This window comes from Chinchilla lanigera, unplaced genomic scaffold (assembly GCF_000276665.1).
Source record: "Chinchilla lanigera isolate Chin_1 unplaced genomic scaffold, ChiLan1.0 scaffold00035, whole genome shotgun sequence".
In the NCBI taxonomy this organism is placed as follows: Eukaryota; Metazoa; Chordata; class Mammalia; order Rodentia; family Chinchillidae; genus Chinchilla; species Chinchilla lanigera.
This window is the reverse complement of record NW_004955436.1, coordinates 8,349,222-8,362,309: the sequence shown is the minus strand read 5'-3', so window position 1 is coordinate 8,362,309 and position 13,088 is coordinate 8,349,222. Positions and strand designations below refer to the sequence as shown.

The 13,088-nt window shown below is 37.9% G+C and overlaps 1 protein-coding gene across 3 annotated transcripts in view; it reads left to right on the top strand.

Moving 5' to 3' along the window:
• The window catches only part of Echdc1 (ethylmalonyl-CoA decarboxylase 1), a 33,135-nt gene that overhangs the window by 2,891 nt on the left and 17,156 nt on the right, over positions 1-13,088 (top strand). For all 3 annotated transcript variants that reach the window (XM_005389168.2, XM_013516634.1, XM_013516635.1), the window contains 3 exons: positions 5,167-5,234; positions 7,524-7,745; positions 10,975-11,117. In XM_005389168.2, the coding sequence (XP_005389225.1) occupies positions 7,526-7,745; positions 10,975-11,117 (363 nt within the window). In that variant the 5' untranslated portion in view covers positions 5,167-5,234; positions 7,524-7,525. The remainder of the gene's footprint in view (positions 1-5,166; positions 5,235-7,523; positions 7,746-10,974; positions 11,118-13,088) is intronic.

The window sequence follows — 13,088 nt, the reverse complement described above, 5'->3', positions numbered from 1 at the left end:
TTTCTTCCCATTTTACAATATCTATTATACATTTTGGATCTTATTTCCTCTTTCAGCATCTCACACTAGGGAGACAATATGATGTTTACACATGTGAGTCTGGTTTATTTCACTTACGAGTATGGTCTCGAGTTGAATCCATTTACCTAGAAAAGTCTCCAGTTTATCCTTCTTTATGGCTGAGTAGTGCTCCATTGTATAAAAAGAACACGTCTTTTTTATTCATTCCTCAGTTGATGGGCATTTGAGTTTTTTCTAAGATCTAGCTATTACAAATTGTGCTGCTATAAACATGGGTGCATATATATCGTTCTGGTATGATGTTTTCAGTTCTTCTGGGAAAATACCCAGAAGGAGACTAGCTGGGTCAAATGGGACCTCCAATCCTAGTTTTCTGAGGAATCTCCACACTGATTTCCACAGTGGTTGCAGCAGTCTACACTCCCACCAACAGTGGAGAAGTGTTCCTTTTTCCCACATCCCTTCCAGTATTTGTTATCAGTTGATTTCTTTGTGATTGCCATTCCGTCTGGGGTGAGATGGAATTTCAGTGTTGTTTTAATTTGCATCTCTCAAATGACCAGTGATATTGGACATTTTTTTCATATATTTATTTGCTGTTTGTATTTCTTCATCTGAGAAGTTTGTATTCATCTAGATGCCCATTCTTGGATTGGGCCTTTAAATTTGGGAGGTCTCATTTTTTTTTTTTAGTTCTTTATATATTCTCAGTAGTAATCTTTTATCTAAGAGACAGCTGGAAAATATCAAATGCTAATGATTTTATAAGGCTTCCCTCCTTATTTTCTAGTTCAATTCCTTGTTCTTTTCCCTAAACAGAGCATTATGACAAACAGGCAAATTTATTTTTCTAAATAGTCATCTAAGTCTTTATCATCTTTCTTTACCATTTTTGTTTGAATATGATTAATGCAGAGAAGCGCAGCAGCTCTGTTCCCAATTCCTTTTCTCCATTCAACTGTCTCTCCAAATATGATCATCCCGCTAGTAAAGCATACACGGAGTCCACACTAAAACAAGCTGTGGGAGAAAATCTGTTTGGCTCTGAACATGTAGGCCTTCCAGCCTTGTGAACTGAGCTGGTAAGTAACCTTGAGAGCAGACTTTTCCCTAGACTGGAATAGAAGAAGGCCTGAGGAGGGAAAACTGGAGGGGAAGGAGGAAAGAGAGAAAGAAAATGAGAATAGAGGCAGTGTTGGATACATTATTGTGTGTGTAAGCCTTAATAAAACCAGACAAGGAGCCCTTGTCCTCCTTCCTGAAAGGAAGAAGAAATGCAGGAAGCCTAGACCAGTAGACTATGGTGGCCCGGCGGCAGGCTGACAGAGGCCTAGTTATAAAGACAACTTTCTTTGGCCAACAGCTATGACACCTATTACACACTTACAGTTACACTTCCTGGACTTGCATTTTGTGGAAACTCAATAGTGAAATAATCTTTTTCTATGTTGTAAGTATAAATCATCTTTAGGAAATGATACTGTAATACCTATACGATGATAACCACATTCTTTATCATTTAGTTGTGTACACAATTAATTGTAAGTTTTAATGAATTGTATAATGGAAATAAAGGCCTGACTTAGTTTGTCCTGCACTGCTACAACAACATAACACGATTGGGTACTTCATAAAGAGCAGAAATTGCCAGGCAAGGCCACACACCCGTAGTCCCAGCCTTTTAGGAGGTTGAGGCAGGAAGATCGTTTGAGTACAGGGGTTGAGGACAAAATAGTGAGGCCAAGTCCTAAAAGCAAACAAAAACTGCACAACTTGTTTCCCACAGTTGCGGAGGCTGAGAAGGCCAAGATTAAGGTGCCAGCATCGGCTGAGGGCTGTCCTGTGCTAGAGGCTGGCATCTCCAATGCTCTGCTTCATAGGGGAGGAATGCTATGTTGTCACACAGTGGAGGACGGATGGGCATGAGGGACAAACTCCACCAAGTCGCTTTGTGAGGACACCTAACCATAAGCATGAACACAGAGCCCACAGGACTCGGTCATCTCCCAAAAGCCACAACTATTAATAGGAAGTCATTTTCAGGGAATTTTTGAGGATACAAAAATACTCAAATCAGCATGCGGCCTTATTTCTGTTTACTTTCTAAATTTGTTTCAAGGTGGGGCTTAGGACTATGTAATTTTCATGCTATAACAGGGTATCTCTAACATGATCTTTTAAAGAAATGATACTCTGAAAACATGTAAAGCTAGAATATCTTAAGGTCTCTTTCGACTACTAGTTTGGCCAAATGGAAATAACTAAAAAACGATCTGAATTTGTTTTCCTTTAGTTATTCCTCAGCAGAGCTGGTCTGTGCTTGATTTTATTTTCATACTGTTAGAACTCCAAAATTTAGAATCAAGTAAAGTACTATAATCTGTGCTATTTCAATTCAGTCATACCTACAGAATATTAGACTACATGATAAAAATTTTAGATCCTTTTAATGCAAGTCTCTAATGGAGCTTAATAAAAGGAGAAATGATTTTTCAATTACATAGTTGTTCCTCAGATTGATTCTAAAACGTTTATGGATACCTGAGTCCCTTATAGAAAATGGTACAGTATTTGTGTATAACCTACTACCTCCTGTATATTTTAAATCACCTCTAGGTTGTTATATAAAAAGATAAACTATACTGTTTAGGGAATAATGACAAGGAAAAGAATTGTACATATTCAGTCCATGTATAATTTTTTTTTCCAATCTGTGATTAGTTGAATCAGTGACTGCAAAACCTGTGGATATGGAGGGCCAAATGTATTTGAATTATTTTGCTTTATGTATATGTTTTGTTTCACTGAAGAAACTGAAGACTTTTTTGAGTGTAAAGATGACATTTCTCTCCAAAACAGGAATGCAGCCCATTGAATTCCTATAAAATAATCTCTTGGCAAATACATGTGTCTGTGCTCTTAGTTCCATTATATGAATTTCTTAGCCATAGAAAGCTACACGGAAGTGTAGTTTTCTCCCTGGCCTATATGCTAAGCAACTAATCAACTCTTTATTTTTTTAAATGTAGCTAAACTTACAGCTACTCCCTACTTTGAATAATCTAATAAAGAATACTGTCCATTTTTAAAATATTCTATTGCTAATCTAGTTACTATGTCTGTCCTCAGAATTTGTCTTTAAAAAAGCAAAGATGCGATTTGGAATATTTTCCTATTTTTCCTGTAGGCATTGACTCTGGACCTGGGTCTAGGCAGAGTAAAAATGGAAGTGAAAAAGAAAACAGTGGTGGGAAAGGGAGTTACACATGTGAATGGAGCTTATAAACAAACTTCAGAGTAAAAATGTCCTGTTGTGAGAATGTAGGTCTGGTTAATCTGTTGCAAGCCCTCATTGCTTGTCATTTCTAAATAATTCTTGAAATTTTTAGGTTTGTGCCACAGAGAAACCTAAAGTAAAAGATACCTTGGGGCAATTTGGTATTTACATTTGGATGATTACGGAGGAAGCCTCCAAAACCCTTGTGTTTTTTTTTGATAAAGACTTCATACTGCTAAGTGGTCATTACATTTCCCGTAGACTTGAATTTTCTCTCTTCATTACTTTATTTTTTCTCATGTTCATTTTTTTTGGTCCTGCCCAAGTCCTGAGAGGACCCGTACTGTAAATACGCTCATTTTCTGTTAGATTGGATGCATAGATTCATACTTCAGATGGTGTGAACTAAGAGACCTGGTTACAGTGCAGTATTTAAGAATAAGTTGAAGTATCTTAAAATTGCCTGAAATATTTAACAACACAGTTCAAGGTGCTGGAGTACAACAAAACTCTGAACAAAAGGACTTGTTGTGCCAGACGGAGTTTATCTGACTAGAGAAGCGTACTTTCTAATGATGCTTGATGACTCTTGACCATAATTTCTGAAGTGCCTCCTTTTCAGAGTCAGACATTTTCCTCCCCCGGAAAAGCAGACAGATAGATCTTTGAAGCAGGCTATAGTTTGGGGAATGGAAATGTCCTGGGTGAAGGGATAAGGTAAATATGGGGTAAAATAGCAAATGAATGAAAAAAAATATTTGCAGAAAAATCAAGTGAGTCATTTGTTTCCTTAGTAATTTATTATTAAGCATGTGAGGAAGTAATATTTTATAGTGTTGGACGGCCACCTTTGATGGTCATTCCCTGTAGCTTTCTGGGTCTTCAAGAGGCCTTAGGCACCTTAAAATCAGGTAATACCAACAGAATCGGTAAATACCTTAAGTCTATCATTTTCCAAACTTTGTAGGTAGGACTTGTGATGGCATGGCAGGATTTATACAAGTGAGGATAATCCATGGATTTTGGAAAAACAGTCTAGAATTGGCAAAGGTTAAGATACTCAAAGGAACTTTAAGTATTGAGATAGTTTATTTTAAAACTTTCAATATTTACCACTTTCCCTGGATGTTCAGTAGTTCTGTTTAACATGTTGAACCATCGTCAACAGAACCCTAAGTGGGTCACAGAGCACTTGCAGTATTTTTGACTCCATACGCATAGCCACAGCCAGCTGGTGAATTTTTTGAAGGGAGCGAGGGTAGAGTAAATCTGTAAGGATTGTACAATTACTGGGAAGAATAACGTTATGGCGGTTGAAAGCAGATTCCATTACAAGACTAAGGATACAAGTTAGAGCATTTTCTTTTTCTTGGAAAAGTGACATCAAGTACTCATTTTTGGCTGTCGGTCCATCATAAGACAAGGTGGCAAGTTAGAGTACACTTTCTTGGAAAAGTAACACTGAGCAAGTGTTCTACCACTGAGCATATTCTTGGATATTGTTCTCTAAGAAAACTGTGACTTTTTTTTGTTAAGCCCTCTAAAATATATTACAGAATATTAGATCACTGTCTAGTATTGTATATATTTTATTAAGTCACCTTGAGATTTAAGAAATAGTTTGGTCCCATCAATAGTGTATTTAGAAATCACCATAGTACGTAATACTTTGAAAAACTTCCCCCAGGTTCATAAAGTGTATCTGTTTGGGAGATTGCATCCTACTTTGTATTCTTAGTTACTCAAATAGGACAGAGTGTTGTGCTGAGACACTGCCAAAAATGTCACCTGAAGGCAAAGCAATTTAGAAGAGAAAGAGATGATATTGTATTGAACCTCCTTAATGATACGGTTTTATATTTTCACAGCTTGAAAACAAGTTTGAGTCTTTCCATTTGGCTGTACTTTCTGCATACTTTCCTCCACTAACCTGTTGGTAAGTAATTTCTATGTGTCAAATACTAGAGTAGGCCCTAGAGAAACAGTGTGTGTATCTCAGAGAGCTCCCAGAAATATGCTTCTACTGAGAAAAAAAATGAATGATAAAATTAAACTGACATATAGAACATGTTAAAATGGGACACAACAGTGTAGTGGGTTAGGATAAATAAAGCCTAGGGTATTTCTAGGGTGGGAATCACTTTTAGGTGGAAACTTAGGAATTCAGCTCTTAAAGATGGTTGGGGGTTTTGCAGATCAGGGAGGAAAGGACCCTCTAGGAAGGATGAAATAATACGAAATAGGATGGTAAATTTGTGGAACCCTGGTTATTTGGAGCCCTGTGTACATTGTATAGAAATGTCACAAGAAAAGAGCATCAGGATTTAAGTGTCAGCCAAATCAAAGAGAGCCTTAGACTTGATCCTTTAGGTAGTAGAGAGCTGCTGAAAAACCTTAAATTTGTAGTATCCTGATTGGATTATAAGGATATCCAAGAGTACATTCTGAATTAGAAATAAAATGTGAGATTTGTGGTCTGACAGTTTTTAGGAAAACCGTAGGCTGACGAGTAAAAGATCTCCAACAAGTGAGTAATAAAAAGGAAAATTGGAAAAAATAGGCAAAATGTTTAAAGAGATATTTTACAAAAAAATCAAATGCCAGTGACCAGTGAGCCTATGAAAATGGTTGTCCCTTCACTGTACATCATAGAAATATAAAATGAAGCCAAAATGCTACCTTCCAGTGGAGTGCCTAAGGGGAAATAAAAAAGAAAATAGCAAGTGATAAGGTTGTAAAGGAACCGCGACATTCACTAAGGGGATACACATTTGTGTGAGCATTCTGGAAAACTCTTTAGCAGTATCTTGTGTGACTGATGGTATGTTGGTCATTTGGCTCTGTGGGTGTGTGAGTGAGGGAGAGAGAGAAGGCAAATATTCACACTGATCAGTTTGAAGCTACCATTGGTTTAAAAAACCAACTTACAAAATTCTTCAGTGATTAACAATTAGTGCGTGCCAGGTTGCAGCACAGCTAATCAACTCTTCAATTCCTAGATATATATCCATCGAAATGCATCCATAGTGCCCAAAAGACACAGGCCGAAGTATTTATAGCAACTCTATTTATAAGGCCAAAAATTGGAAACAACTCAAATGTCTATTAACATTAGAGTAGATAAATTGTTATATATTCACGGAAATGAATACAGGAATGAGAAGTAGTAGACTATTCTGACTCTTCACATGTGATAACAATAATGCATGTAAAAAAAAATCCTAGAGGTGAAACCAGACATAAGAAAATATGTTATTAAATTCATGTACATTTCCAAAGCAGGTGAACTAACCTTGAGTATTAGAAGGCAAAGTGGTCATTTGCTTTATTTGAGATGTTGCAACCAGAAGGTGACTCGGGATCTCTTGAAATCCAGGGTATATTCTCTCTCTTGATTTGGAGGTGACTTACTAAGATGTTTTCCTTTTGTCAAAATTCATTGAACTGTAACTTAATGTTTTATATGCTTTTTTAAATGTACCTTTTGTATCCACAGAAATGTTCACATAGGGCAAATAAACTTATGGGCAGAAATGAGATGATTCAGGTTGTACATGTAAAGTAAGAACAGTAACAGAATTTTGGAGAACACAAAACCACACATATTCCTATCTTTCTCCATTTTTCTAAGACCCTTTCCAGCTTTTTCTAGGTAAGTATTGCAGAAGGCAAGGATAATGCTAAGCATAAAATCTGATAGTGAGATTGCTCTTGTGGCATTCTGCCTAGAAACTGTTGCCAACAGGACATTTGGGCTGAATTATTGTTAGATTTTGAGAAAGTGAAGGGTTGGCAGATGGAGAAGTACGGTCATGAGAAGAACCGCTTAGAGGCGGACTACCTGGCTTTATGCCATGGTGCGAAGGACAGCATGGCACGTGCTTCTGTAAACTTCCCGGTGTATTAGTTCCCAGTAAATGCACCATAATCTTCTCATCATCTCTCAGTGATATCCTGAAATGAGATACTTTGTGAATTATTGGCTTAAGAAGGAGGGTAAAAGAAAAGGAACTCCATATTCATCAAATTCTGAAAGAATAGTTTTATTTCATTTTCATTTTTATTTTTTGCCGGAGCTGGTCCCAAACTCCAGGGTTCATTCAGGTGACCTTCTTGCCTCAGTGTCTTGAGCTGCTGAGACTGTAGGAGCCTACTGCTTACTCACGCGTACTATTAGAAATGTAAAGGTATATACCCCGAACAACTGCATACTTCTCTTTTCCAGAAATGGCCAGCAGTTTTTTGAAAACATCATCTCTGTCTTCAAGGACAAAAGTGCTCCATCAAGTGGGCGTGTCTCTGTACAATACCTCTCATGGCTTCCATGAGGAAGAGGTGAAGAAAACACTCCAGAAGTTTCCTGGTGGGTCCATTGACCTTCAGAAGGATGACAGTGGCATTGGCATCCTTACTCTGAACAATCCTAGTAAGATGAATGCCTTCTCAGGTAGGCGAGAGCTTTCTTTTCTTAGATAAAGAATGACACTAAATCTTACGTGCTGTCACATGGTTTTAGTCCTTACCCGTCCATAGAATTCATACCGAACAGTACTCTATAATATGAACCAAAAACTTAGTAATATTTTGATGCTTTTTAAAAAGTCATGAATTTGGATGTTTATAAAAAGGATACTGTTAAATCAATCTTTTTGTTTTGGTACTGGGAATCGATCTCACAACCTTGCACTTTCTAGCCAGGTGCTGTGCCACTGAGCTAAATCCCCGCCCAAATCAATCTTAACTATGTTTCCATTGAAATTTATTAACTGCATGAAAACTTTGTCTTCAGCTAATGCTATTTGAAAACAAAAGGCAGTTTCAAAGATTTTTGTGAGACTAAAGAGAGAGATCTATACATAACTATTTAAAATGTTTTCTGTGAATTGACATGTGGCTGTCATTGGTAGTTGTCCTCCTTTTGCCCCTAAACTTTTATTTTAGTAAAAGTTAAAGTTTCCCTTCTTTTTTTGCTTTCTTTTAAAGTTTTTAATTGGCATAAGTAATTATATATTTATAGGGTGATACTTTGATTCATGTGTACAATATATACTGATCACATCATGAGATGTTAGCATTTCTTTATGTTGAAAGCCTTCAAACATCTCTCTTCTGTGTGTTTTTAGGGATATAATCATTGTAAACTACAGGCAAAGACAGTGCTGGAGAGACTAGAACTTACTCCTGTGATGGGAACACAGCACTTGCTTGTCTGTTGAGTCTTTCCTTGCTCTTAGATACTGGTGAATACCTTGGATTTGCTAGGCAAGTCTCTTAGCATGTAAGAATTTTATACTTACGGAACCTGGAGAGCCAGCACATGTGGTAGTTTGTCACTTTTGCTGAAGCTCGAATTTGAATCCTGCTTCCATGTTATGGCAGAGCTAATGAGTAGCCTTCCAACCTTCACCCCTCACACTTGAGAGTTGTGTGCTTCTTGGTGAGGGTAAACTACAGTCTTTAGTAACTTTTGAAATACTAGACTCAGATATTGCAGTAAACTTTGTGGGTCTAAGTTACTGGAACCTACAGACATAATTCAGCAAACTATTAACTTTGTAAATCGCCACTAGTGGGTCTTTATGTCAAAGACAGTTTTTCTGTCTTCTTAATCAGATTTCAGGGATATTTCTCCATATTAGTGCTGACCAGTAAAGTTACAATGCGAGACACTAATGTGATCCACACATGTAATTTTAGATTTTCTAGTAGCCATCATTTAAAAAGAAGAAACAGTTAAAACTGATTTTAATAATCCATTTTATTGAGCACAGCACATCCAGAATACTATTTTAACAAGTGATTGATGTAAAAAATTACGAATGAGATGTTTTCCTTTTTATTTTCATACCAAGTCTTGAAACCTGGTATTACACTCATTGCACAGCTGGGGTTTAGGCACAGTTCAGTTGCCTACTAGCTACATGTGAGAAGTGGCTACTTCTTTAGACAGGGTCATGCTATACCTTTGGTTAGGGAATAAACTCCCAATTTTTCTATTATCCCAGGAAAAATAAATTTAGAAAGATAAGAATGGCAAGACTGTCCTAGAAGGTTAAATTAGATCAGTAATTGTAATGTACTACTGAATAGTTAGAAATAATCTTCGTGGTGTTTTGTTTTGTTTTGTTTTGTTTTGTTTTGTTTTGTTTTGTTTTTTGGTACTGGAAATCGAACTCAGGGCCTCGCACTTGCCAGGCAGGCACTGTGCCGCTGAGCTGTATCCCTGGCCCAGAAATAATCTTTTACTCAAGTGAAAACAAATAGTAACTTAGTGCCTGACGTATAAAACTAGTAAAAGCAGAGCTGCTTGGCTGTGGGTGAAGATACTTGGTTAGATTGAATAGGGAGAGGAGAGGTGAGCCCCAAAGCCTTCGATGAAAAAATACCCAACTGGATACTCTGTAAGATCCCCTCCAGCTATTCAGGTTTATTTTATAAAGTCGAAAAATGAGTTTAAGATTAACTACTAGTATAGATTTTTCTGTGTTCAAGCCCACCTTTATTTTTTAGACACTGAAATAGTCATAAATGATTGAAGGTCTGTATTTTCTTACAGAGATTTATTTTTACTCCAAATGTGTGGGTGTTTTATTTCCTGTACTAAACTGAAAATCATTTGAGAACAGGATCTGTATTTCTAAAGTTTCTAAGACATTTTTGGAAGAGTTTTGTAACATTTTGACTACAGTTTTAAGCAAGTCATAATTAGCATTTTGAAAGGTTAGCTGAGCTGTTAGTCATTTGCCAGCCAATGACCATTTATTGTAGAACCATATAACCACTGGTTATTTTAAAAAGGCAAAGAAAATAAAAGTTCTTGATCTTGTGAGATTTGTATCCCAAAATTAAGTATACATAGTTTAATTGGGCATAAATGTAAGTTTTAGAAACTCACATTATAAATTTTAATCCTCACTTATGCTTGTTATATTGGCTTCTAAAGCTGCTGTTGCTATTTTAAGTTTATCTAATATAAGGAAGCTCAAGTAGAATTTGGAGTGATACCGAGGTAACAGTGTAACCTATAAATTGCAGACTTAATGGCAGTCCGGCGTGTCACTTCTATAATAGCCCTTGGGCTTGTCAGAGCAGTTTGCCTCGTGGAGCAGGGTGTTTGCTGCCCCTTTCCTGAACTGACACCCTTTCGTTCTGGTTCTGGTGTGAGCAGCATAGGAATCTCACTTTATTCTGTATACTCTGTTTCTAGGTTATTGCAAGATCCCGTAATCATCCTAAGATCCATAAAGTTCATTGAACTTGTTACTGAGACACTTAACATATATTGCTGTAAAGTTTGATTTGTGTTTTATCTTAACCCTAAGAAATAAATTTTCCTTATCATCATATCCCATGTTGTACATTCCAGTTTTCCTATCCCTAGAATGTGTATGACGCATTTTTATTTTTCTGCCTAAACATAAATGTATGTGATTTCTTGAGCTAGGTAGAGAAATATATACACTGACAAACTTAAGCTTTTAAAGCAGGGATGCCACGATTCCTCTTTTGTGTACGCCATTGGACCAGCACAATAGACATTTTTCTGAAAAGCATTAGTAACTGTCTGTAAAGGACTTCACCTAAGAGTCTTGGTTGACTAAAGAGTCTATATTACTTCTGCTTTTTCAGTCTTAGACTTTTCTGAGTTTGTGATTTTCCCCTTCCCTCCCTGGCAGGTACTATGATGCTACAACTTCTGGAAAAAGTGATTGAATTGGAAAACTGGACAGGAGGGAAAGGTGTCATTGTCCGTGGAGCCCAGAACACTTTCTCGTCAGGGTCCGACCTGAATGCCGTGAAAGCACTGGCCACTCCAGAGGTGAGTGCTGTGTGGGTTCAGCTGCGTTAGACTGCACGTGTTCACTAGACGTCTGTGACTCCGACATTTCTATTTTGCCTGTATGGTTATTAGCAGAACGCTTACTGTTTAATAGCCTTCCAAGGATCGGGTCTTTGGGTTTTGGTAGAATTATAAAGAACTATCAGGGGAATGATGTAAGGGAAGCAAATGATTCTCTAGGTTTTTGCAGTAGGCTGCCTACAGGGACCACTGTGGCAAACACTTTGAAATGACTCGTCTCTGGCTTAGCAGCGCACTTGCAGCTCGGTCGGTGCTTGTGCAGAGCAAGCCCCTCTCTGTGTGTCTCCTTTCTTTCTGTCTCTCTCTCTATCTCCCCCACTCTCTGTCAATGTTGGTTCTGTTACTTCTCCTCAGCCCGCACTTTGTCTCTTTTCTGTGTCTGTTAATTCTTTTTTAAAATAAATTTTTAAATTTTAGAATAGTGTTAGATGTACAGGAACGTTGCATAAGCATAGAGTTCCATGCTCCCCACACCCAGTTTCAGCAGACGTTCTGTCACATATTACGGTGCTACATTGGATATATCACAAGCGATGGGCTGACAGTGACATTTTCCTGTACTGAGGGAAGGATTTACTTTGCAACTAGCTGAGGAAAGGGGAAACATTCTTCCGTGCATTTGGTATTACAAAGTGTGGGGTGTCCTGGGTAGTTTTCTAATTTCACATCCTGAATATAGACTATTTAGAATTATGAACACTAAGGAAATTCATATTTATTTAAGCATATTTATTAATTGGTCATCAGTATATATTGATATTTATAATCATATCTGAGAGTGTGAAAGGACAATAAAACCAGAGCATTACTACACTAAAATATTTAGTACTATGTATAGAGAGTATATTGATCACGGGATGCTTTTTAAATTAACAAGAACTAGAAATGGTGTACGTAGAGTTCCTGAGAACCATTCTTCGTGTAGACCGTGTTCTTACATGCTTGATAGTTAGCAGGGAGCGTGCGAACATCGCACATGGCCTTGGAAGTCAGGGCTCACGTGCTCGCCACAGTGGTCCCTCACAGCCACACAGCCCGAGGCTCCTCGCGGGACCCCCTGCATTTCCCTCGTGGCGAGGCTCCTCCTTACTCAGCATGCGGACTCTGTGGTTACGGATGTGTCACTGGCATCTGCCTATTGGGAAACTTGGCTTTTTTTGAGAAGGCTGTGGTAACCAGACTGTGTGATGATTTTAGTCATTGGATTACATTTCCCTCTAACAGACAAAATGCTTAAAAGGGGATGAATTTTTTAAAAATAATGATGTCGATGTTTTTGCCACTGTAATGTTTCAAATATTTAAAGATGTTTATAATGATAATTACCAAATATAAACAGAATGGAGACTAATACAGTGAAACCCCATGTGCCCGTAGCAGCATCCACAGTACTCCACATCCTATTGTATTTCTCTAGCTTTTGCCCCAGTTTTCTTTCTTTGGAACTGATCTCATAAGCAGTGAGTTTCCTTTAGGTGTTTTTTGTTCTAATGAGCAGGGAAAGAACTGCGCCCGTTCCCATGACGCAGTTATTGGTTGAGAGGCAGAGGCCTGGAAGCGACTAGCAAAACACGTGGTTTGCCCTGGAAAGTTACAGGGAGTAGAAAGGAATGCAATTTTTAAAAACGTAAATATCAACCCAGTTATAAAATGTGGATATGCCTGTAACCCCAGCACTCAGGAGGCTGAGGCAGGAGGCTTGTTGGAAGTTCAAGACCAGCCTGGGCTACAAAGTGAGCTCAAGTCCAGCATGAACTGCATACGGCGACCCTGTCTCAAAAAAAAAGATTTGTAATTGATGCTACAAATAGTCTATACGCTATAAGAGGTCTCTTTTTAGAGGAAGGAAGCAGAGTTCAATTACAGGCTTCAGGATGCAGGGAAATGAAAACCTGCTTGTTTTCAGCAAGTGGGCGTGAGGCCTCTAGG